The sequence below is a fragment of the Aricia agestis genome, chromosome 9, assembly GCF_905147365.1.
Source record: "Aricia agestis chromosome 9, ilAriAges1.1, whole genome shotgun sequence".
NCBI classification, from domain to species: Eukaryota; Metazoa; Arthropoda; class Insecta; order Lepidoptera; family Lycaenidae; genus Aricia; species Aricia agestis.
The window spans coordinates 18,482,468-18,508,316 of NC_056414.1; the positions used below are offsets into that span (position 1 = coordinate 18,482,468).

The 25,849-nt window shown below is 39.8% G+C and overlaps 1 protein-coding gene across 2 annotated transcripts; it reads left to right on the forward strand.

Moving 5' to 3' along the window:
• Nucleotides 1–2,001: 2,001 nt before the first annotated feature.
• On the forward strand, nt 2,002–25,647 carry LOC121730106 (ADP-ribosylation factor 6). 2 transcript variants are annotated; one of them, XM_042118950.1, is made up of 6 exons: nt 2,002–2,089; nt 10,090–10,187; nt 21,437–21,545; nt 21,727–22,029; nt 22,462–22,655; nt 23,093–25,647. In XM_042118950.1, exons 3-5 carry the CDS (start codon nt 21,464–21,466, stop codon nt 22,602–22,604), a joined length of 528 nt encoding a protein of 175 aa, XP_041974884.1. In that variant the 5' UTR covers nt 2,002–2,089; nt 10,090–10,187; nt 21,437–21,463; the 3' UTR covers nt 22,605–22,655; nt 23,093–25,647. The 2 variants fall into 2 exon arrangements, with proteins under 2 accessions (XP_041974884.1, XP_041974885.1); XM_042118951.1 differs by having other exon boundaries at nt 21,440–21,545.
• The last annotated feature ends 202 nt before the right edge of the window (nt 25,648–25,849 follow it).

Sequence of the window (25,849 nt, forward strand, 5' to 3'; positions counted from 1 at the left end):
ACATATTATGTATATTTTTAACAATAATTTGTGTAATTATATACTTAAATATTTTATTTATATAAAAGCATTTTCATTTTTCATATACTTTTGAACATGCAGGTCGAATTGATAACCTCCTTGTTTGATGTCCTAAAAATCTATAACGTGATAAAAATCTATAACATAAAATTATGGTCGACTATAATTGGTCGATAGCTGTAGTCTAATTTTATATTTTTATCGATATACAAGCAGATATACGCCCATCCCTACACGCACACTATGGCAATTGCACACAAGCATAAAATGGCCACGCGCTGGCGAGCTAAGAATCCATCTGCCTATATCCTTAATCTATGTGAAAATCCTTCATTATGAAGTTGACAGTCAGCTGCCAAACTGCGAAAAAGACATTGTCATAGACTTATAACCTACACATAACTTCAGATCGGTGGGGAACAAGAAGTTTAAAATAAAATAAAATCAGCCAAGTGCGAGTCGGACTCGCGCACGAAGGGATCCGTACCATTATAGAGTAAAATTAGGCCAAAATTTGTATTTTTTGTACTGGAGCACCTAATAAAACTTAATTTTTTATTTTAATTTTAAAATTATTAATAAATATTAAAGTACACATATAATTAAGGACTTTGAGAAAAATTCAAGTACCTATCAAATACCAATTGTCATTATTGAATAATAGAGCAAAAAAGGCCAAAAAAATCACGTTTGTTTGTATGGGAGCCCCTCTTAAATATTAATTTTATTTTGATTTTAGTATTTGTTGTTATAGCGGCAACAGATATACTGTATAATCTGTGAAAATTTCATCTCTCTAGCTATTAGCGTTCTTGAGTTACAGCCTGGAGACAGACAGACGGACAGAATATAACGAAGTCTTAGTAATAGGGTCCCACTTTTACCCTTTGGGTACGGAACCCTAAAAAGAACCAATAGAAAATCTAGAAGTGTCTACCGTCGCGCCATCTGGTGCAGATTCTAAAAATTGGCCAAGTGCGAGTTGGACTCGCGCACAAAGGATTTCGTACCGTTATAGAGCAAAAATAGGCCAAAAATTGAGTTTTTGTATGGGAGCCCCCTTAAATTTTTATTTTATTTAAATATTATTATTAATTATTAAAGTACACATATTAAACAGGGTGTAAAAATAAGTGATAATACTTTAGGGTGTGTACGTGTTCCTTGTAGAGAGTTCACTGTGAAAGTAGCAGCGCTGAAAGATCAATTTTTTTTTTCACTTTTGTATGGGGAAACTCGTGACGCTCGGGCCCTTGCCCATACAAAAGTGAAAAAAAAAATCGTCTTTCAGCGCTGCTACTTTCACAGTGTATATATAAGGCCTTTGTGAACATTTCAAATACCTATCTCTTGCCGTTATTGATATCGAGCAAAAAAGGCTAAGAAAATTTTAAGTTATTTTTTATTATGTTATTTAGTTTGTTATCACAGTAATAATTATTTGCATGAAATTTTATTTAATTCATAATCATATTTAACGATTTAATTGTGTTTAGTTATAAAATGAATTTTTTTATTGTATATTTTGTAGAACTATATTCGTGAATGCTGTGTCGCCTGTTAATGTACATGCATCGGTACAAATTAGGTAATATTATTGTGCCAAGGTTTTAATGTATGTACTGTTTGGTGTCCTTAATTTAAATAAATATATAAATCATGTTTGTTGTATGGGAGCCCCCCTTAAATATTAATATTATTTTGTTTTTAGTTTTTGTTGTTATAGCGGCAACTGATATACACAATCTGTAAAAATTTCAGAAGTCTAGCTATAGCGGTTCTTGAGATACAGCCTGGCGACAGACAGAAAGACAGATAGACAGACAGACGGACAGACAATGAAGTCAGTAATAGAGTCCCGTTTTTACCCTTTGGGTACGGAGCCCTAAAAATATCTAATATCTATGGTCTTGGTGTTGACTGGTGATTGGTGAACTGTGAAGTCTGCGTCATCTGTCATGTTGTTTGTGGTTACAAATTTTGATTTTCATTTGTCAATCGTGGATGTGGAATGTTTTGTGTTGTGAGTGAATGGTGGTGAAAAATTTGTGAAAATAAGTGTCATGTGGTGAGTTAAAAACAGTAATTAGGAATGCTTATGGTTTTAGATTATAATTTGCAAATGAACACTCGACGGTCCGAACGAGTGCGGTCGGTAGCGGACGTTCGGTTGGCCGTTATTTGACCGCCATCGCTCTAGCCCGCTGACGGTCTATGCGGCTCCGCCTTTCCTGTATGACATTACCGATTTGATAATCGGCAGAGCGGACCCGCGATGACTCGTTTTTTAATTGATTTGCTACATAGTTTTCAGATGCAAACATATTTGCGCCTAACCTCATTCCTGTGGCGGATATGGGATGGGCTGAGTTTATACCATTCCTTACTCGTTAGTTATAAAACTCCAAATAACACCGTGCCCTTAAATTTATCGACTTATTGTATGAAAATTACGAAATTTTCATCTAATATTATAATAATTAGATGCCTATGTTTATCTAATAGGAGGACCAATTTCTATTAAACCAACTCTAGCTGGGCACTTCATTAAGGCCTAAATTTAGGTGCAGGTTATTAAACTCTCAAAGCAAACATATAATACTAACCAGAAAATGTAATTAAGTTTGTATAACAATTAACAGCTTGTGCAACTGTACTTCTTATTGACAAAATCCGAGTCTCTCTGGACAGTCTGGAATTGGGGTCAGAGGTGAATTGAAAATCAAATGAACTAATAGTGGCTCATTATCACACATATATTATGTTCCTGCTATTTTGGCCACTGTTTACCAGATTATCAAATAAGTGTCTGTCTGTCTCTGGCTGTATCTCAACAACGGTGATAGCTAGAGAGTTGAAATTTTTCACGGATTATGTATTTCTGTTGCCACTATTTAACAAAAAATACTAAAAACAAAATAAATCAAATATTTAAGAGGAGCTTCCATACAACAAACTTGATTTCTTTGGTATTTTTTGCTCTATGTTACATATCAATAATGGCTACACGTAGGCACTTGAAATATTCTCAAAATACTTAAAAACAATTAAAAAAAAAAAAAACCACTAGATATTTTATAATATTAGTATGGAAGATGACTTTCATAATATTACAAATTAACAAAATATTTTCTTATAAGAAAATAATTTGTTACTATCCCACCAAAAACATTTTCATGTAAAAATGTTGCCAAGATGAGAACATAATATTAATATTATAGTTCGTCGTGTCAAAAAGTAGTGAGATCTCATGTAGAGCCAAGTTTCTAACCTTACATTCTCAGCCCTAAATCTAAAAACCTTAATTTTACTCTAAAGCGCGGCAAAATACTTGATAATAATATAATGTGTTAGCCGCACGAGGAGAATCTAAAAGCTCTACACATTAGTCAAAATCGGTGTCCTGGCCATTTATCATTTATAGTTACGGTATATTAAGTTCGAAGCCCTGACGAATAACAAAATGGCCAAGCCACCGATTTTGACTAATGTGTAGAGTTTTTGGATTCTTCTTGTGCGGCTGACACATTATAATAATATTATCAAATATTTTGCCGCGCTTTAGAGTTAAATTAAGGTTTTTAGATTTAGGGCTGAGAATGTAAGGTTAGAAACTTGGCTCTACATGAGATCTCACTACTTTTTGACACAATGAACTATAATATTAATATTATGTTGTCATCTTGGCAACATTTTTACATGAAAATGTTTTTGGTGGGATTTCAATTCTTTTTGTAAGCTGGTTTACATTGTTTTTTCTTTTAGTTCATTTTTTAGGGTTCCGTACCCATAGGGTAAAAACGGGACCCTATTACTGAGGCTTCAATGTCTTTCAGTCTGTCTCCAGGCTGTATCTCAAGAACCTCTATAGCTAGACCTTTGAAATTTTCACAGATTGTGTATTTCTGGTGCCGCTATAACAACAAATACTAAAAACAAAATAAAGTAAATATTTAAGGGGGACTCCCAAAATTATATACGTACTGTAATATTTGATAATAAAATTGAAATAAAATAAATAATTAAGGGGGGCTCCCATACAAAAACACAATTTTTTCCCCTACTTTCGCTCTATAACTGTACGAAACCCTTCGTGCGCGAGTCCGACTCGCACTTGGCCGATTTTTTCTTTTTTTTTTTTGGGTGTATTTTTTTTGGTTTCCGTACCCAGAGGTTAAAAACGGAACCCTATTACTAGACTTCATTGTCTGTCCGCTATCCATCTGTATGTCTGTCTGTCTGTCTATCTGTCTTTTGGATGTATATCTCATGCATCTAGCGACGCCCGTCGTGACTTATCGACTATCATATAAATTATAAACTTTCACCTTATTTTTAAATTTCCGTACCCAAGGGGTAAAAACGGGGCCCTATTACTGAGAATTCGATGTCTGTCCGCTGTCCGTCTGTATGTCTGTCTATCTGTCTCTAGGATGTATCTCAAGAACGGTAGAAGCTAAAGAGTTGAAATTTTCATCGATTATGTATTTCTGTTGCCGCTATAGCAATAATACAACAAACGTGATTTTGTTGCTATTTTTTCCTTTTGATAATAATAGATGTCGCTGCTGGTCGTTTACATCGCGATATAGCTTGCCCGAACAGTTTCATATAGTTGTTAATGCACTCTAATCGACAAGAGGTGTCACTGTTGGGCACCTACATCGCACTATCGATGACGCGAAGATGTTTGGTATAGCCGTTTAACTTTCGAAGTAACTTTTTTGTTTTTAACAAACCGTAAACCGATGTTTGCATAAAAAAAATATTTCAAGACCTACTATACTAACTATCCTACAATTCCTTATCGATCTGTTTCAAGTTAAGTAAACTTGAAATAGATTGATAGATAAGTAACTAATTATTATTATCATAATTAAGTAATGAAATATTCTTATTAATTAAATATTTGCAAAGAAATGCCAAGACTACGACTATTCTTTGAACTTACGTACTTACGTACCCAAAGGGTAAAAACGGGACCCTATTACTAAGACTTCATTGTCTTTCTGTCTGTCCGTCTGTCTGTCTGTCTGTCTGTCTCCAGGCTGACTCAAGAACGTTAATAGCTAGAAAGTTAAAATTTTCACAGATTATGTATATCTGTTGCCGCTGTAACAACAACTACTAAAAACAAAATAAAATTAATATTTAAGGGGGGCTCCCATACAACAAACGTAATTTTTTTTGCCTTTTTTGCTCTATATCAATAATGGCAAAAGGTAGGTACTTGAATTTTTCTCAAAGTCCTTAGTTATATGTCTACTTTAATATTTAATAATAATATTAAAATAAAATAAAAAATTAAGGGGGGCTCCCATACAAAAAACACAAATTTTTGCCTAATTTTGCTCTATCATGGTACGGATATAGGTAAAGATGGGTTTGATAATTTTTTTGTTGTTTCGATACTAATATTAAGTTACATCCCAAATTTCAGCTTTCTAAGACTTCAGGAAGTACCCTAACAGTTTTGATGATCGGTGAGTCAGTGACCAAATTGTGGGTTTTTGGACGCCTATAAAATCTTAAGTATAATAGCTACGATATTCAAACTTTACGCATTTAATAACTATACCCATGTCATTATGTCTTAAAAATTTCAACTATCTGGCATTATTCAAACCAAAGTTACGAGGGTTCAAAAATACGACGAAACGTTTCGAGAAAAGGTAGGTAGTGCCCTTGCGCGCTTCGCTTGGCTCATCTTGGCGGGGGCACTCCCGTGCCCCCAGATATAATATATTAGCTAATATATATTCGCACAAACCTGACCCAGATTACTCTGTAACAGTTAAATTAGCTGCATTGCTATTATTTTGTTGATGCCACGAATTTTTGACTAACTGAATGTAGATGTGAGACCAGTGTCCAATAAGTGCATCAGCATGCATAGCCACCTGGCTATTTTGAAATATGATTTTTGTAGACAAAATCAAAGTTGGAAGTAACTTTGAAATAGGTACGTAGGCCGGGAGGTCGTGGGTGCGCGCGGGCCGATAGTGTTGTGACGGGAAGTTGACACGCTCTCGCCCGCCGCCCGCGCCATTCGCCACTCGCCAGTCGCCACTCTAGCAGGCAAATTGCGCGCGTTTCTAATATCGCTAATGTCAAATTGCTAACAAAATAATTTTGGAGCATTTACCGTCGGTGGCCAAATTATTATAATCACTTGAAAAACAATATTTTTGTGTCTCATAAGGAAAAAAAAATATCTTTAAAAAAGTTAATATTTTTTTAGCCTTATAGTAAGGTGCAGAGTCCTTCATACATATGCAGGTCCCGTCTGGCTGCTATACAGCCATCTGGGAATGGAGATGACTTTGTAAAACTAGCAGATATTGGTCTTAACGCATGGGTTCTTCAACCAAGCTTGTAGTCGACGATTCCCCATTGAGCGAATCTCGCCCCATGTCGTAGCCGACGAAGGAGGTTCCACTGGTTCAATTACACAGCTTTGATAAAAAAAAAAAACATGTCGCCTTCGGTGAACAAACTAGGGATTGTCCTGGAGGATCTGAATCAATTGGGTCATATTAAGGTCACGCCTTTATCTTTATAATTAAAAAAAATGCAATTAAAATAACTTGTTTCCCTCCTTCCAGTATTCCTCAGACCAGTGTTTTTACATTTTAGCAAACGCCAATCGCTTAACATGCATGTATCTGGAGTAAACATTTTTCGAAGGACTGAAACAACTGAAATTCAGTTTCTTCAGTTTCGCCTTAGCATTCTGTTAGATAAAGCTGCGCTATAATCATTTAACAAAACTTTTATAAGTCATAAAAGCTTTGTTAGATGATTAATAGGGTTTTTTTTCTGTTCTCAACAATAAAACGCCTTGTTTCCTTCTTCTGTTCAAGCAGTCGAAAGACGTTTTCTACCACATTTATCAACTCGCTATTTTGATAAAGATTTTTTTAGGTTCATCACCTTTTTATATTTCAAAGTGTAGACTGGGAAACGCCTGCTTAATGCTTATCTCGCAATTTCTCTCTGAGTATGATTGCTATGACTCTAAGGTGTCTAAATTTTAGATTTATTTCTAGCTGAAATGTCTGAATTCTTTCCCATGGCTAAATCTTTCATTATTTTAGCTTAAAATTACATTATTACAAAAAAACACAAGAAACACTAGAAACATAATTATGTTAATACCTATTATTTATAAATCATAATATTAAAACAGATAAGACTTAGGTATTATTTTATTTATTTATTCTTTATGCACAGAGTTACAATGATACATTTAAAAGTTATAATAATGCAACGGCGTACTTATCTCTTTAAGAGATCTTTTCCACCAAACCTTATAGATTTGTTTTCCCTAGGAAAGGGCTCCTAACACATTACACAAGCAGGAACTATCTAAGACTGTGCGGCGCGTCATATTCTGTAATAATTGTCGGAATTAATAGCACGGCAGCCTATATTGTAGCAGGGAGTGGTATCAACTAGTAAACATGATGATTGATGATTCAATCATTCTACTTGAGAGTTGAGAGTTTGAGACACAATTTGTGGGTGACACTAATTCCATAATATCTTAGGTACTCTAGAACAGTCTTTCCCTTTCTACTAAGTACTAATATATATCCCACCAAAAACATTTTCATGTAAAAATGTTGCCAAGATGAGAACATAATAATTTTATAGTTCGTCATGTCAAAAAGTAGTGAGATCTCATGTAGAGCCAAGTTTCTAACCTTACATACTCAGCCCTAAATCTAAAAACCTTAATTTTACACTAAAGCGCGGCAAAATGTTTGATAATAATATTATAATGTGTCACCCGCACGAGGAGAATCTAAAAACTCTACACATTAGTTAAAATCGGTGGCCTGGCCATTTATCATTAGTTACGGTATAATATCATTAAGTTCAAAGCCCTGACGAATAACAAAATGGCCAAGCCACCGATTTTGACTAATGTGTAGAGTTTTTAGATTCTTCTCGTGCGGCTGACACATTATAATGTTATTATCAAATATTTTGCCGCGCTTTAGTGTAAAATTAAGGTTTTTAGATTTAGGGCTGAGTATGTAAGGTTAAAAACTTGGCTCTACATGAGATCTCACTAATTTTTGACATGACGAACTATAAAATTATTATGTGCTCATCTTGGCAACATTTTTACATGAAAATGATTTTGGTGGGATTTCATTTCTTTTTGTAAGCTGGTTTACGTTGTTTTTTCTTTTATTTAGTTCATTTTTTAGGGTTCAGTACCCATAGGGTAAAAACGGGAGCCTATTACTGAGACTTCGATGTCTGTCCGCTGTCCGTCTGTCCGTCTGTCCGTCTGTCTGTATGTCTATCTGTCTCTAGGATGCATCTCAAGAACGGTAGAACTAGAGAGTTGAAATTTTCATCGATTATGTATTTCTGTTGCCAAAATACCTTAAAATACCCAATGTTTCCTTCATGGAACATTAGTGAATAAACTATCGACGTCAAGTGAAACTAATTTGCAACGAGGTGGCAAAGTCACATCTTTAATTTTGTTGACTAATTGTAGACTATTTTTTATGGCATAAGGTGACCGAAATGAGAGCTTTTCTTTTATTATGAAATTTAGTGACTTTGCCAGCTCGTATGCTGGTGCACCTATGTATGAGACAACTGGACCCATGGGAATATCAGTTTTGTGAATCTTTGGCAAGCGGTACAGTGATGGTGCGCGAGGATTCATTGGGATGAGTTTTTTCTTTGATGATTCAGTTTGAAAGAAATATTGATTGTTATTAATGGCTAATTTAAGCTTAGCTAAAAACTTGTTTGTTGGGTCAGAAGGAACCCTTAGAAATTGTTCACCCTGAATCACGTAATTTACTCTGTCCAAATAATCGTCGCGCTCCATCACTACTACTGTGTTACCCTTATCCGCTTTCGATATTACTTATTATTATCTATTGTTTGTTTTAATGACCTCAAAGCCACTCTTTCGGGGTTAAAAGAAGAACCGGAAGGAGTACCTTTGATTTCGTTGGCTAGTAAGCCCTTAACCATGTTATCTTTCTTATTAACTACGGCAGTTATTTCCGAATCCACCGCAAGCATTTCCAAAGCATTCTGATTAATATTAGGAGTGATATTATATTTAAGACCCTTTTCCAAAAGTGTCATCTCATCCTTGGCAAATTGTACGCGGAAATCCATAGTTTAAATTAAGCCTGATTCCATTAACAAAATTTGTTCAAATTAAGTTAGTTCCGAAAATTCATATCTCCTACATCGCACAAGCGTTTACTCAAACGTGTTGCTATAAGAGGTGGTAAGGATTAATTATACCTAATGCATTTTTTTTAAATATTAAGAAGGGTTGATGTTTGACTTCGACCCCACTCCCCAGTATTTAACTCCTACGCAAAAATAGGGGCGTTTTATGTGTGACGTGTCTGTCTGCTGTAAAGTGTAAACATTGAAGTTTGAAGTAAGCGTACCGCGGAAGCACCTCTGTCGTGGTAGCCTACATGGTTCAACGGTAACTACTTACTATATAATATAAGTTACTCTATGTCGGGAACTACCGCGTGCCTAAAGCTGAAGTCCACGCGGACGGAGTCGCGGGCAACAGCTAGTTATTACTAAATTTGCATGAGACAAAGTGCGTATAGGAAATACGTGATTACTACTAAGAATGCATGAATATTTCTGTGTAATTTAGTAAAATATGTATGTAATTTGATTATGATTAATTCAAATCGTAAAAATTCAATTATCTAATGTGCTATATGACTAATCGTCGGTAACTGGTAACTGGTAAGACGTAAGTGAACATGGGCGCCGGCAGAAATAATTTCCAAGGGGTGCAGATTTTACTTTTCTTTCTTTTCTTTTTACTTTTTAGTTTTTACGAACAACAGTCACTGTCCATTTACGTCAACAGAATACATTTAGCGCTGAAACATTACAAACTATCTTTGTACGGCATGGTAATAGGGTTACAAAATGCTTTTTATTTCAATAATTCCTGTTGATTCCGAGATTCCCAAGGGGTGCAAGTGCACCCCCTGGCACCCCCCTGCCGGCGCCCATGTAAGTGATGTGAATGTGTTGTTGTTGCAGGTTGTGCGCATACCGGTAGAGAGTGAGAGCTGTGTCACGAGCCCAGCGTCACCCAGCGTGGTGGAATGGTTCCCGCTCGTCGGCGGAGTCTTGTCGATGTGAGTCATGATACCGTCAACTGTGCACTGTGGCGTCAACCCTTTAAACTCCATAGTTGTCTTGTTGCCAGTTGGTGACCTACGGTGTCATTTTTACATTCTAAAAACTAGGTACATTGTCTTGATTCCGGACTCTTCCCGGAAAAAATTAGGCCTATGTAGCCTAATATAAATAAATCTAATATAAAATTCTCGTGTCACAATGTTAGATAGCGTCCTCACTCCTCCGAAACGGCTTTACTGATTTTAACCAAATTTTATATGCATATTCAGTGGGTCTGAGAATCGGCTACTGGGTACTTTTTATATTGATAAGTATTATAGCATTTGTTGAATAAATAATAGTAAATTATTACAACTCGAGACTGACGGCGACCATTGTTTGTGCGACGGGATAGCGATGGACGTTGCTATGGTGACATACTTATTTAGTCACTTCAATAAAAAATATAATACGGGCTAAATCTATACTAATATTATAAATGCGAAAGTATCTCTGTCTGTCTGTCTGTCTCGCTTTCACGCCAAAACTACCGAACCGATTGTAATGAAATTTTGTATATAGATAGTCTAAAGCCTGAGAAAGGACATAGGCTACTTTTTTACTGGAAAAAAGGGTTGTAAGGGGGTGAAAATACGAAAATTTGTTCAAATTAAGTTAGTTCCAAAAATTCATACTAGATGGCGCCGTGCGTCTCTTACATCGCGCTAACGCTTGCCCAACATCTTTCTATAATGGCGGCTCTCGACATAGGCAAACGCGTTGGCCAACGCGTCTGCAGACGCGTTGGCAGTGCGCTTGCAACGGCGTTTGTAAGTAATCCACACATAGGAAGGTCGTTCAGTATGCTTTGGATCGCGCCAATGTGCGGACGGATTCAAAATGGATGTTGAGTCGCTAACAGCTGCAGCTGTATATTTATTCACAGCTTATAATTACTGTGTAAATGTGGACAAGAAAAAGTTTAAAGGGTATTCTCGAAATAAATAAATAAAAGGCGAGAAAACGTAACAAACAAAGAAATAAACTCACTTTTACATAATATTTTATAATATTAAAATAATATAAGTAATTATTTTATTACCTACTTATTATAAGGTTATAGTAAGGAAGAAAATCAGTGCAACCCTCCCATATCAGGCATGATTGCCGGCTGTATGTAATCGATCGTAGGAAGCCAACTGACCCACGTCGTCGGCAGCCAACTGGCAACGACGCGACGCGACGCCTCGGTTGCGTCGCCGTCGCTTACTAGCTCTCGGCCGGGTCTTCCTATGTCGCGCTATCAGCCAATCACGCGAAACATCGCCGCCACCCGCGCCGTCGCCGTCGATTTAAACTTAAAGTCAGTAAAATATAATATTATCTCATTACTTTTTAAATTTGTTTGGCGGTTTTTTTTTTTAATTTCTTAATTTAATTATTATATATTTCATGCTTTTTTTATGAAATAAGGGGGCAAACGAGCAAACGGGTCACCTGATGGAAAGCAACTTCCGTCGCCCATGGACACTCGCAGCATCAGAAGAGCTGCAAGTGCGTTGCCGGCCTTTTAAGAGGGAATAGGGTAATAGGGGAGGGTAGTGAAGGAAAGGGAAGGGAATAGGGTAGGGGTTAGAGGATCGGGCCTCCGGTAAACTCACTCACTCGGCGAAACACAGCGCAAGCGCTGTTTCACGCCGGTTTTCTGTGAGAACGTGGTATTTATCCGGTCGAGCCGGCCCATTCGTGCCGAAGCATGGCTCTCCCACGTAAAACTTGTGTTGGTTATAGTGCAGAATAATTCCTATCAACATAATCATTATATCCGAATGAATACCATCTAGCAATGTCCTTTTGGATGAGGCCGTCAATATGAGTCCAAACATGAAACCTCCACTTTGGGTTCATATGGAGCTCGACTCCTATAGAATCCAGGTGATGCTGCAGCAGCAGCATGCAAAAATTTATTGGTTATTTATGTCTTACTAGTTGTCGCAATTAAAATGGGCCCAAACACTAAACCATTGCTCTAAGTTGGTGAGGAGTTGGGTACCTTATAATTGATTACCAGGTGATGCTGCAGCACCAGGTCAACTTTCCATTAACGTGTAAATATTCATAAATGTCACGAACTAGAATGCAATAAAGCCCACCAAACGACTGCAAGTTGCTAATCGGCCCTTCACGAACCAGATGAACCGCGGAGCAGGCTGATGATGATGAACTATAGCTAAGAACACTCTCAATTAAGTCAGCTTTCAAACAAAAAAAAAACTAGATCAAAATCGGTCCACCCGTTTGGATGATACGATGCCACAGACAGACCGACAGACAGACACGTCAAACTTATAACACCCCTCTTTTTTGTCGGGGGTTAAAAAATATTTCTGCGATCAAAATGTAAGCTAAAATAACCCTCCAAAGCACTGAGTTAGTAAGTACTTAGTAGTATGTATACTATGTCAGTGCTCCAAAGCGTGTTTATTTAAGTTAGTGACAAAATATTAGATTACTTCACAATAACAGTTATCGCAAATTCGCAATCCAGCAGATATAAGGTTTTAGCGATTTCGTATGGCAGCGCCGAGATTAGAGCACATGTCGCCGACTCGCCACCGGCCGCCCGCGCCGCCCGCGTGACGGCCGCGTCCAACTCGGCGCACTCCCGGTCAAGGTCGAGCCGAGCCGGCAGCCGGCAGCCGACCGCCGGAGCACGGTGTAGTCCCTGTCTTTCGGTAAAACGGTACTCGTCTAAAACTCTAAACTAATCCGATGAATGTTATTAAATCGAGTATAACACTCATCAAACTACGAAAGGAAGTTCAAAAAGATGTACGCAACCGAAAATCTGAGCGATGTGACATGTGCATTGAGCAATGAGCATACAGCGAGGTGAACAAACTCCTCTGAGTCCTCCGACGTCCCCGCTCGGACGCCGACATTCAGCTGATGTAAACACGTTGCGACCGAGCTTTTTATAGCCTGACACATTTCCATACATCGCGTCGCCTCGCGTCGAAAAGTCCGAAAGGTACTCCAATAGTTCGCGTAGTGTATATTATATTCTTTGCCAATAGTATGTCCCGCAAGGGTCAAGGTAGGAAATTTGGAACCGTCGAAACTTTTTCTTTGTAAACTTTGACAAATAATAAGAGCGAGCCGCCCGGTTTCTATCGTCCGCGGTGATGTAAATTTTTCTCCCGCGTCTTTGTGTTTGCTCTGTCAATGGTGTGCCGTGTGCGGTGTAAACATGGGAGCAGAACGAGTGTTATATCTTATATCTTTAAACGAGCAATTCTTGTATATATGTCACCGTACGATTGTAAACACCGCGAGATTGTAATATGACTAAGAGATGGATTGTAAACAACGAGTTTTCCGGTGGGTTTAAATTAATTATTTCGTATTTAAATAGTTAGTTTGCTACTCGTTATCGACGTTCCTCTCACTACGTTCGCAAATACACGATTCACGAGCCTTCGTGATATTAGAGGGTGTGACTCATGTGAGAGTACAAACTTTACGGGTTTCTGTTGATGAATATGACTGAGATTCGAGTAGGTATAGTAGTAAAGCTTTATTTACAATAATTATTTAGCGCCGATTCGCAGTCGCAATCCTATTTGTCGGCCGCCAGGTGTGAGTCTGGTGTGAGGTAGATTTTTGAGAGTGACTTGGCTTCATGCCTGGTCGGGCTATTGATTTTATCGCTCGAGTGGTGACTTGTTGAAAGTGTTTAAACACAGACACCTCGCTCGGTGAGGATGTTACGTATCAATTCACTATGACCTTAAACCTAACACATATCAGAAGTCAGAGCCCTATTATTTTAAGATTAGTTGGCTACTCGCCTTCTGTGAGTCCGGGTTCTCGGCTTAACCGAGGCCCGAGCGTTCCCTAAAAGATCTACATTTCGGTAAGATTTTGTAATCAGAAATTCTAACCTCCTCGTTATCTAAACCGTTGGAGAAAATTGAATTCGACACCGGCGCGGCCCCAGCTCAGCGGAGATGGCGAAGATCAGTTATAGACGTTCCCTGCATTCTTGACACGATACCACGGTCGTCACCTATTACACTTAGGTAGGAGTTCATTCATTTAGTGTAAGCGATGGCTCGTGCAGGCGCGGTCCGAAGGGGGGGGGGGGGGGGGGGTCACAGGGGACATGGGCCCCCCAAAATCTAAGGTCAAATTGAAAAATCTCAAAATCTTGCTAAATAATAAAGGGAAATTTCTAGTTATCCTATAACAGCGATATTTTTTTTTTGTGTGACCCCCTCCAAAACTTCAGGCTGCGACCGCGCCTGGGCTCGTGTCGCAAATGTGGCGACTGGCGACTCATATGGCGATAAAGGCACGAAAAAATAATAATAATATAATTCGTTGTTTTAATTTCCTTCCACACTAACTAGGTACGGACTGGGGTGATATTGTAAGGACGTGAGAACTGAGAAGTCGCACGTGGCGGCCCGCGGCAGTGCGTGCCAGTCCCAGTATCGATGTGACGATAACGCCCAGGACTTTCTCCACATTGTCTCGGCAGATTACGTATCTCGCCACCGTCTTATTTAAGCACACGTTTAGCTCCACCTCGGCGCGCGATCTATCAACAGAAAATATATTGTAATTGACAACATTTCATTTAATTAATCATCAAAAATAAAAAAATACCATTTCTTTGTTTTTATTTCCGAAGTCCAAAAAAAAATTACAGATTTTTAAAATCATTAATTTCCGAGAAAAAAATTAAAACGAAAAATCCACTTGTGACGTCGTTGGTACGGCAGAATACGATACCTTTGCTTGTAGGAACGAAAATAATGCAGATCTAAACACCTTAGATAAATGATTGGTCTCGCGCGCGCGCTCGACTAGATACCGCGCTGTATAGAAAACACAGATTCCCGAATGCGGCACCTCAATATTGTATTGTGTGTAAAACAATGCACAAATATTGTTGTGTGCGTAGATAATCGGGTTGCCAGATACGTGACTGGTGCCCAATCAATGGGGAAAAATTAGTTGTACAAAGTAATGAAGACTGTAGTATGTACAGAAATAGTTGAGATTTAGACGAATTCTGAAAAAGGCACTATTATAGAGTAAGAGTTATTTAATACTTTTTAGTTCATATTATTATTGTTTTTACCTTGGAAGTCGGTTTTAATTTTTTGTTAAAAATAATAATTTCACTCTCTTTAGTTATCTACAAGATAAGGCTTTAACCACTACGAATGTTAACTATTCACATTATGTTACTGTAAGCGAAATTGTGGTAAATGCTTGCAGTTATCTAAGCGATGCTGCAATTTAAAAACTTTTATCTTTAAAGGTTCAGGAGTTCTCTTCAGTGCCTTTGGACTAAGAGACACCTTCGTATGAACTTTCTCTTATTCGTAACATATGTTTAAGTCACTAGAAACAACATTTTAACCACTATGAGTCTTTTGATAAATTTCAAGGATTTCCCTCGATTGCTCATAGATCCCATCATCAGCTCACCACTTTCGTAATTATTATACAAAATCAAGATTATATCCTATACAACAACACAAGAAATTTGAAAATCGGTCCACAAACAGCGAAATAATCATCAAAAACATCTGCTTCGATGCAAAATATCACGAAAAGCATCAATAATTGGCTCATAATGTGATGACCCATGGCATAATTATGATTTTGATGATGATGATCAAATAAATTGATGTATTGGCTTATGCTTTCAGTTGATTAAACAACGCCGAAATCCCCGAACCTGTATCTATAAGGATTCAAAAGTTCTGTTGGGTACCTTCGGATCCACCTGGTGTGAAATCTTACTTTTTGGTAGCATTTACCTCGAATGCTTCAGAAAAAAATGAAATCACTGTATGTTTTCATACAAATTTCAAGGAGTCCCCTCGATTCTTCCAGGATCCCATCCCAGATCACCACTTTTGTGAACATGGTACCAAATTCGAGTAAAACCCTATACAACACAAAAAAAATTTTGAAAATCGGATCACAAACGGTTGAGTTATCGTTGAACATACAAAAAAAAAAAGATACATACAGCCGAACGTATAACCTCCTCCTTTTTGGAAGTCGGTAAATATTTGAAATGCTGTCAATTCCCGTGAGATGAACGGGCAGTGCGATATTTAATTACTAATTAGTAATTAGGTTCAAATGAAGCGGGCGGAGTCCGCGGACTGTCAGGTGGTGTTGAGGTTTGAGGAGCGGTGCGGAGGTGGAGATATTATGTGGTTCCGTTGCGAGCGCGACGTCACAGTCGGGGTGACAACCCTGCGGTTTGCGATCAAGAGCACGCTCATCGTCCGAGGCACAGAGCTAATACAAAGAGGAGCTGGCCTAAGCAACTGTGCACTGTGATTTTCAACTAGGTCCTGACGTCATCATTGTGGGCGGGGCTTAAATCAGTACACTTTCAGCGTTTGTCAGGAGACACCCAATAAATTGGTGTTTTCCGCGTTTTTAACAAGAAAAGGATGAAGTAAGTACATATTATTGTGTTTTACAATGTCAAAGTTACTCAGACAGACTAGACGTTCTGATAATATAAATAACATCATATTTCATCCGTAAATGTAATTTAAATATGAAAGTTCTAGAACATTTCAGCTTTCAGCGTTAATTATACTACTTGACACTAGATGGCCAAACCTTTGAAAGATAATACCTACAGACGTAAATGCGTATAATTTTGCATAAGTTTATTACAATAATCATACTTGTTTTTATTTTATTTTATTAAGTATCACAATGGTAGTTTTGTTTGCTAATGCACGCGCGCTGACATTTGGCCAGTGCAGCCGTAGGTAATTGATATAAAAAAATTCATGAAAATTTTGAAACAGAGTACTTACCTATTACCTAAATAATACCTAGTACCTAGTGCTTATACACTAGTATCTTCCCTACCCTCTCCTACCCTATTACCTTCCCTACCCTCCCCTACCCTATTACCTCATAAAAGACCGGCAACGCACCTGCAGCTCTTCTGATGTTGCGACTTGCGAGTGTCCATGGGCGACGAAAGTTGCTTTCCACCATGTGACCCGTTTACTCGTTTGTCCCCTTATTTTACATTAAAAAATCAGTCAAAATGCTAACCCTAATTTTATTGATTGACCTTATTATAATTAATATACATTTTTTAAAGTTCTGAGTACGTCCCATAATATTCAAGACAAAATGACATCTAGTGTAAGATACCTAGTTGAACTACGTAGTAACATCAACATCGACCTAAGCTAGTAGTTTTGCTTTTAGCCAATAGATGAAATATTGAGAAGTGGGCGGAGCTTGACACCCCCTCACCCCGCAAATTGTCACGCGTCGTTTCATAAGGAAACTTGATTACGACACCTCCTCTTAGTATTTAGCTCCGTGGTCGGAGGCCGCCGCGGGCATTTGGGCGGCATTGTACACTGTACATGGTACAATGTACCAACGATATCAAAATACTCATTGTACGACATACGTAGCGCCGAGATGCACCGCTGTAATTTTACCGCGGACTGCGGAGGTTGTATGAGCGTGATAATTTTGTGGTGGACGGTGGACCTTTGTTGGCTTTTCTCCACTCACCGCTGCCATCGATCTAACACCAGAATTATACTTGTTAAAATAACTTCATCATCATCATCATTTCATATCAGCCTATATTCGTCCACTGCTGGACATAGGCCTCTCTCAATGGGGGCCTCTGTCGGCCTGCGGGGCGAGAAGCGCTCCCAAATGAGTGTGGTCTGACAAAGGTCGGACGGCCACTGACGGAGTTGCGGTGGGTGTGTCGTGCCCGTGGCTTCGTCTTGGGTGGCGAGAGGAGCGTCGCAGAGTTTTAGTGGGTAGGGTCGCGGCACATACCATCTTCGCCGCGATGAGCCCCACATATCCGCAGCGGGAGTCCCAATCCTCTGCGTCGAATGCATTTATGCATTTCTCTACGTGAAAAAAAAAGGCCTCAATGAACGCCAAGATGGCCGATCTCCTATTAAGAGGATTCCACACCGCCCTTTTTTCCATACAAACGTTGTCCCCTGTTTCCTCCCTGGATAATGCTAGTAGAGTTATAGTTTTTTTCCTGAATATCTACGGCCACTAATACAATGTCCCTATGTTTTCTTTTTTTTCATAATTTAATTATTAAATAAGATATGAACGTTCAAAAACCCAACAAAATGGCCAGATTTTCCGCTGTGTTCAAACGTCCAGAAAACAGATTTGGCTAGATTTTACAAAAAAAGCAAAACAACAACACAGCTCAAGCCTTTTTTTAATCTTTAATGAAAAAAGTACTTAAATCGGTTAAGTTTTGGAGAAGGAATCAGGGGACAACGAATCGTTGATTTTCTGGATTTTCTGCAGTTGTCTCTATCGCGTTCTGCGGTATAGGCTTGAGGTAAGGATAAGCTATAGATATTACACGTACTTTTTTTTCATTTCTCTAGCCCCTGTTGTATCCTCTTAAGTACTCGCAGGATATTGGTAACTTACTTAATAGAGTATAATAGAATATTGTTTGCATACAAAACGTGCCCACGAAAAGTTCACTAGAAAAGTAGGATGCGAAAAGGAATATGACTATTATAAGACAAATTGTCGACTTCGAATTAGAATGTTCGTCTATTCGGTAACCAGTACAATAATGGTTCAAGCGTTCACCGTGGGAAAGTACCGCTACAAATGTACACTTTAGAAGGCTTCAATTCGAGCTACCGCTCACGAATGAGCAATATAATATTTATGGGCTACGGCTTTGTGGTTTCATATTACGTAAAATTTTGTCATACAGGGCTCCGTCCCGCAACTTTTATTTTATGCCTTAATTTTCCTTCGTATCAAAATATTCCCTCGGTTCCTTTTCACTAATCGGAACATGTCGAAGACACCATAATATTTAAATCATCGACGTGATCAGTGATGAGCGATCGGTCAAAACTCAAACCTCGTAGAATGTCCGCCAACTGCCAAGTAAAGTGTCGAAGGTCCCGATGAGTCAGGCAGTGCGGCTGCGCTTGCGTCACTTCTATCGCGGCTACCGGGCCGCGGTATTTGCCTTATCGACAGCTAGCTGGCGACTGGCGAAATATCTACAAATTTTTTCTCGGTATTACTGGTTTTAATGGCTTTTTACAGATCCAATAGATACAAGCTTCTGTAATGTTTCATTCGAATTTGTAGTTAAGGTCGTCACTTCACCACTATTACTGTGGTGCCTGAAAAGCGAATAATTATTTCGGAATTCGGTGGCACGGTGGGATATTTTTAAAAACAAGACGTCCTTTTTATCAATTGAATACTTATCACTGCCGTCGTTAGAGGCCTCGAGGACCGTCTTTAATCCTTCGATCGTGGATTCTTGGAAATCTATTGTTATTCTATTGTGTCTCGCTCACCGGTGAGCTTATGGGGCTTGATGGCTTAAGGTGACGCCGCGTTAAAGTAAAAAACCGTGTTGGATATGTTTTAGATTGCTTGTTTTCTATGAGAGGCCGACCTGGCAAAAAACAAGCGATGGAGCAGCAAAAATGGAAAGGGCGTAAGCGACAAAATGGTTTTTGTCGCATAATTTAAAAACCATAAATACATTTCATAATATAAGCTATGGGCAAATTAAAGTGTATGCTTGAACCAATTTATGTAGAAATTTTGGAAGCTTAAATCACTCTCCTCTGTTGGCAAAATAGGAATTCCTTTTTTACAGAGGTCTGTTTGATTGAACATTGTGTGTTATCTATACTAATATTATAATTCTGCAGAGTTTGTTTGTTTTTTTGAACGCGCTAATCTCAGGAACGACTGGTCCGATTTGAAAAATTATTTTACTGTTGGATAGCCCATTTATCGAGGAAGGCTATAGGCTATATTTTATCACGCTAAGAGTAATAGGAGCGACGAAATAGAGGAAAATGTGGAAAAAACGGGGGAAATTATATGAAAGGGCTTATTTGAACGCTCTTATCTCAGGAACTACTGGTCCGATTTGAAAAATTATTTTACTGTTGGATAGCCCATTTATCGAGGAACGCTATAGGCTATATTTTATCACGCTAAGACTAATAGGAGCAAAGAAATAGAGGAAAATGTGGAAAAAACGGGGGAAATTATATGAAGTTGCTTATTATCTTAAGAACTACTGGAGCATTTTTTATGTTATTTGGCAAACATGAAGAATAGACCACGGGAAGGGACATAGGCTATTTTTGCGGAAAAATGTACGGTTGCGTGAAATTCCTAAATTAAGCAAGCGAAGCCGCGCGGAACATCTATATATTAGTCTACTAGAATAAAATCGTAGGAAAGTCAATTCTGTACATTGAATATTTTTGGAAAATAAATAATACTTGGGATGTGATCTACTATGCTAATGCGGACGAAGTCGCGGGCAACAGCTAGTTACTTATAAAAGTTGACCAATCGTGTTATGCTATGGGTAATTCAAAGACAAAGACATAATGAATACTGACAATGAACTTTAATTTCTTAGCTTTAGTCATTGCTGAGAAAAATCGATATCGCTACAGCCAAATTATGGAGGCGTCGCCTTAATTTTCCGCTTTAAGGTTCGGGTATTTTTGTTTCATTAGCTCTCTGTAGATCTTTCAAAGTCGTATATCGACTAGGTATCGTGCTAATGGACAAATTATTATTACCGTCCAGTGTCCACATTCGCATATCATATCCCACGTTTCGTAGTCAGCTGCTCCTAGTTTGATACGAGTTACGAGTTACGCTGCTTTTGCAGGTGGTACCTTAATTGTAAATATGTATGTTTTTGATTATTTATGAGGCAAATTAGTTTGAGTCACGCTTCCCCGAATTTATTGTGGTTTGACTTTAAGACACAAGTTATTCCTCAAACCACTAGACGGTATTCCTTTAAAAGTAGAAAATATATTTATTAAAAACTAGGTTCCGGTATCACTGCAAGGTGTATAGTCTGTCAAAAAAGTGAAGAAATTAAAATGTGGCAGCATCGTAGTGTCATCCCTTTCAAATCAATCTAAGAAAAAAGGGAAGACACTACGATGTTTCCACTTTTTAATTTCTTCACTTTTTTGACAGACTATAGTGTAAGGCACCTTTTCGATTCATAATACTAATATTATCTACACTACTAAGCAGGAAATTATTATATAATGCACATTAATTCTTTGATAATTATTTTTAAGTTTCAAACTATTGATAAATAAACATTTACTTTTCAGTCTAAAGCAAGTGGGATTGATATAATGAATGGTAAATGCGGTCTCGTTTCCAGTAGCGGTGTTGAGGAGCGGGCGGCGCGATGGGGAAGCTGCTGTCGAAGATCTTCGGCAACAAGGAGATGCGGATACTGATGCTGGGCCTCGACGCCGCCGGCAAGACCAGTATCCTTTGTACGATCACACCTCATACATCTCACACGATCACACTTCACACATACGACACGGCGAGCGTTCGCTCATCCTGTCGTCGTCCGTGTAAGTCATGTAAGTGGAGACGGTACTAGCACCTCGTCGGCTACGTCGTATTCGATCTCGTGCACGTAGTTTCCTGAGCAGGCGCCAGCTATTCTGTACAAGCTGAAGCTCGGGCAGTCGGTGACGACGATTCCGACGGTGGGCTTCAACGTGGAGACGGTCACGTACAAGAACGTCAAGTTCAACGTGTGGGACGTCGGCGGGCAGGACAAGATCCGGCCGCTGTGGCGCCACTACTACACCGGCACGCAGGGGCTCATCTTCGTCGTGGACTGCGCCGACCGTGACCGCATCGACGAGGCCAAGCAGGAGCTGCACCGCATCATCAACGACCGCGAGATGCGCGACGCCATCATACTCATCTTCGCCAACAAGCAGGACTTGCCCGACGGTGGGTATCCTCGTCGTTATCGCCGTTGTCGTGTGTCTATGTGTCGAGCGATCACACACAGACACACGACAACAGCGGTAACGACGAGATCTAGCTGACTAAAACCTATTTTGTAGCACTACCTACTAGTTTCACCCCGCGTCCCGCGACCCGTGACCGACCTACATTCGTCCGCTCTTTAAATATTCAGCCGTCCTGCAGGCTGCGGCCCTCGGCCCGGCCTAATGTCGATATCCAGTTTAATTCACCTCGGTACCGATGACTCGCTACGTAGTAACCACCGAAGTCGGTTGGCGATATTCTGGGGAAATATGTTCTGGGGAAGTGTACGGAACGTTGCGATACTCCGACCGACTTATTATGTAACATCAATAATAATATAATTATACTTTTTTTTTTTGAAATAATGAGTATGAAACGATGTCGTTTCAGCGATGAAGCCGCACGAGATCCAGGAGAAGCTGGGTCTGACGCGCATCCGCGACCGCAACTGGTACGTGCAGCCGTCGTGTGCCACGTCCGGCGACGGGCTGTACGAGGGCCTCACCTGGCTCACCACCAACCACAAGTTATGAGCGCCGGAGTAGGGCGCCCGCCGCCCGCCCTAGCTCGCCGGCCGCCGCCAGGTAGGTCCGCACCAAGCTAGCACCGCTAGCTAATTTTAAGGGTTCCGTACCCAAAGGGTAAAAATGGGATCCTATTACTGAGACTTCGTTGTCTCTCCGTCTGTCTGTCTCTAGGCTGTATCTTAAGAACCGCTATACGTAGATTTCTAAAATGCTTACTGAAATATTTCTGAAATATTAAAAACAAAATAAAATTAGTATTTATATTTACAACAAAATATGCGTTTTTAGTTTTTACCTTTCTTGCTTATAGCAGGACATTTTCACAAAATCTTTAACTACAAGTGTAATAAAAAACAAATATTAAAACAATTTTTTTTGCATTTTTTTAGTCTAACGGTACGTGCAATTACAAAATATGTTACCAGTACAAAAAAAACTATAAAATAAGTAAGTTCAGTTTACAGCTACTGTAAAACTCGTTTGTGCATTTTCAGGTGAAAGTAGGATGCCATGTGCCGCGTCGTGCCGCCAGCCGCCCGCCGGCCGCCCGCCAGCCGCGACGCCGGCCGCCCGCGGGCTGCTCGCGCGGGTGCGGACTGTGCGGTGTGGACTGTGCGTGTCGCGCGACGCTATCGATTATTCCATTATTTAAACTAAATAGAGCTTCGTTGTATCTTATTATTGATTATTTTTTTATTTTATTTAAAGTGTATGTAATTACGTAGAGTAAAGATTTTTAAATGTTTACCTCCATGTTTTTGTAAAGTTAGCTGTTAATAAGGATTAAGAACGTCCCGCGAGGAGGGACGTCCACCGCGCCCGCGGGCGAGCGCTCGGCTCGCGCGAGAGCGCGGCTTTTATATTGTAATATTTGTGAAGCAATAAGATGCACGACCGAGTGAATGTAAATTGGCTCCGTTTGTATGTTAAAGTAGATAGCGATTAGTTTTACTGTACGTAGGTAGACATAAAATTGTGAACGCCGGTGTCGGTCGGGGCCCGGGGGCGTCTCGGGCGTGTCCGAGTCGTTGTCCGATGCCGGTGTGGAGCGGCTGTAGTTACACCGCCGCGCGCCGGAGCCCGCAGCCCGCAGCCCGCACACATTCTACAGTCTACACGATCATTCTTCGTGCAGACTTCATTTTGGTTTTGAGCGGTCGCTGCACTATTCCAATGCTCGCGAATATAAATTAGCACTAATTATTGTAAACGGCAGCATTATTTCTGTTAATTTTTTCAGCCTTTTCGCTCGCCCTGACCGAAGTTTTTTTTTTTATTTCCTGCACCCGGCGAAGCGACGCGTGCCGTGGTTCGCATCGTTCGTTTGTGTTTATGATATATTTTGTCGAGACAGTTTTGTTCTCTCGTTATATTTTTATAGTTCTGTGAATAGGGTTAGGAGTATAATGTAAAACTGTGGATATGCGCCGGGCGAAAACCACGGTACCGAATGATGCATTTCGGACACAAATAGGCCGTAAAGTTAATCATCTACTATGCTATGAAATATGTAGTGAATGAATTAAGTATGATAAAAAAATATTTGTATACAACGAGTACCTCGAATTTTGAGTACGTACGCGGGGTGGGCATGCGTTCGAATGTTTAAACGTAATCATGTAAAAGGGTCCAGTTCGCTCGTCAGCTATAGTCGAACACAGTCAATAGAATAATGCCTGCGCGGCGTCATGTTTAGGGTCTCGATTGTGAACCGCGCGGGACGGGATGGGGCCTCTCGGCGAGAGTTGAAGGCTGGATATACGCGGCGGTGCGAACGCGCGGTTTCGCGGCTACACAGCGAGATAACGAGCAAATGTGTGTATGAGAAAGCGCGACCTCGCGGCTACTTAAATATATTTACTTGTATATTTAATTGTAGCCGTCGAACTGCGCGTTCGGGCGAGCGCTTCTAACCAGCCTAACTTGTGGAAATCTAGGGACACGGTGGTGTCTAGAGTCTATATTATATTGACTGTATTCAACGGTACACAATATCGGGCTCAGTTGGACATGATAATGTACATAGTATGATGGTACTCGCACATACCACCCGCTACTAACATCGCAATAGACAGAACAACCGGTAGGCCGACTTAGAAGCGTTTGACATATCGGCTGGCGTGCGCCGTGACTCTGTCTCGCTTAGCCGTTCGTAGCGTGCACGTTACGTAGAGGACAGCAGCTATACTCGCGCCGATTCGACAGTTACTTCGAAGTCGGCCTACGGGTTCGTTGTGTCTATTGTGATAATATCGATATGAACACAAACTGACATCGACTATGTAGAAACAATTCTATAGTAAGTTTGATAGTCCGAAAAATAGTATGTACGAATCAACAAAATTAATATATTTATATAAAATGTATATTATTATATTAGTTTTACGTTTTGTAACGCTTCGCTTGAGCTTCTGATGTGTTACGGTTTGTGATGACGTTCAGTTGTAAAATGTAGATTAGGAGGAGCCGCACTAACGTAATAATATTGTAATGATCCCCGCTCGGGCCTCCTCCCGGGGGGGGCGGACTCGGGGCGCGCCCGCGCGTACGTCGCAGCCGCTGAGTTCGTCCCTCCTGGGGGCGGTCCTACACTAGGTTCTACAGACTCGTGTCTGGGACCATCTGATTTCATTATTGTCGACGAGGTCACGGTGGAAGGTCGTGCCCGAGATGAGTTCGTTCACCGCCCGTCGTTGTAGTTTTGAATGTAAATCGTACCTCAGAGGCCCGCGTCCCGCTCACCGAACGCTCCTACTCCTATCATATAAAATTCGCTATTTCCAAAAGTGAGTGGTTCTCCACGTCGGCTCCATCGCTCGAACGAATATGCCGCTTTCTGGGAGGTTCGGTGCGTTTAAAACTGCCGCGGCTCGCGACGCGAACTACACGCTGTCGCCCCGTCGACTCCCTTGACCTTTCGTTGTAGATGTGTAATTTCCCACCACAGATATACTCAAAATTATTATGTATAAATCGTCCTCTGTATTAAATTCAGTATAAATTGTATAGTTTTCGTTTATATAACTGAATACACAAAATTGATTTTAATGAAATTCGTATTCATTATCTCTCGCTCGGTGGAGGAGTAGCGAAGAGATTTCGTATTTAGAAGCAAAATGTAATGTTGGCTTGTCACATTCTACGTTGTCACAAAAATAAGCTTACGATTTTCTACTATAAAATTTTGTAAGTGCATTCCCCGAGCTCGCTGTAGTCGATGATAGTCGAGACTCCGAAACGTCGACGGACGA

Bases quoted from the DNA above. Each gene is read 5' to 3' on its own strand.
- LOC121730106 (XM_042118950.1), top strand. From the start codon at position 21,464: ATGGGGAAGCTGCTGTCGAAGATCTTCGGCAACAAGGAGATGCGGATA. The intron at 21,546-21,726 runs GTATCCTTTGTA...AGCAGGCGCCAG, and splicing joins CGACGCCGCCGGCAAGACCA to CTATTCTGTACAAGCTGAAG. The intron at 22,030-22,461 runs GTGGGTATCCTC...ATGTCGTTTCAG, and splicing joins CAAGCAGGACTTGCCCGACG to CGATGAAGCCGCACGAGATC.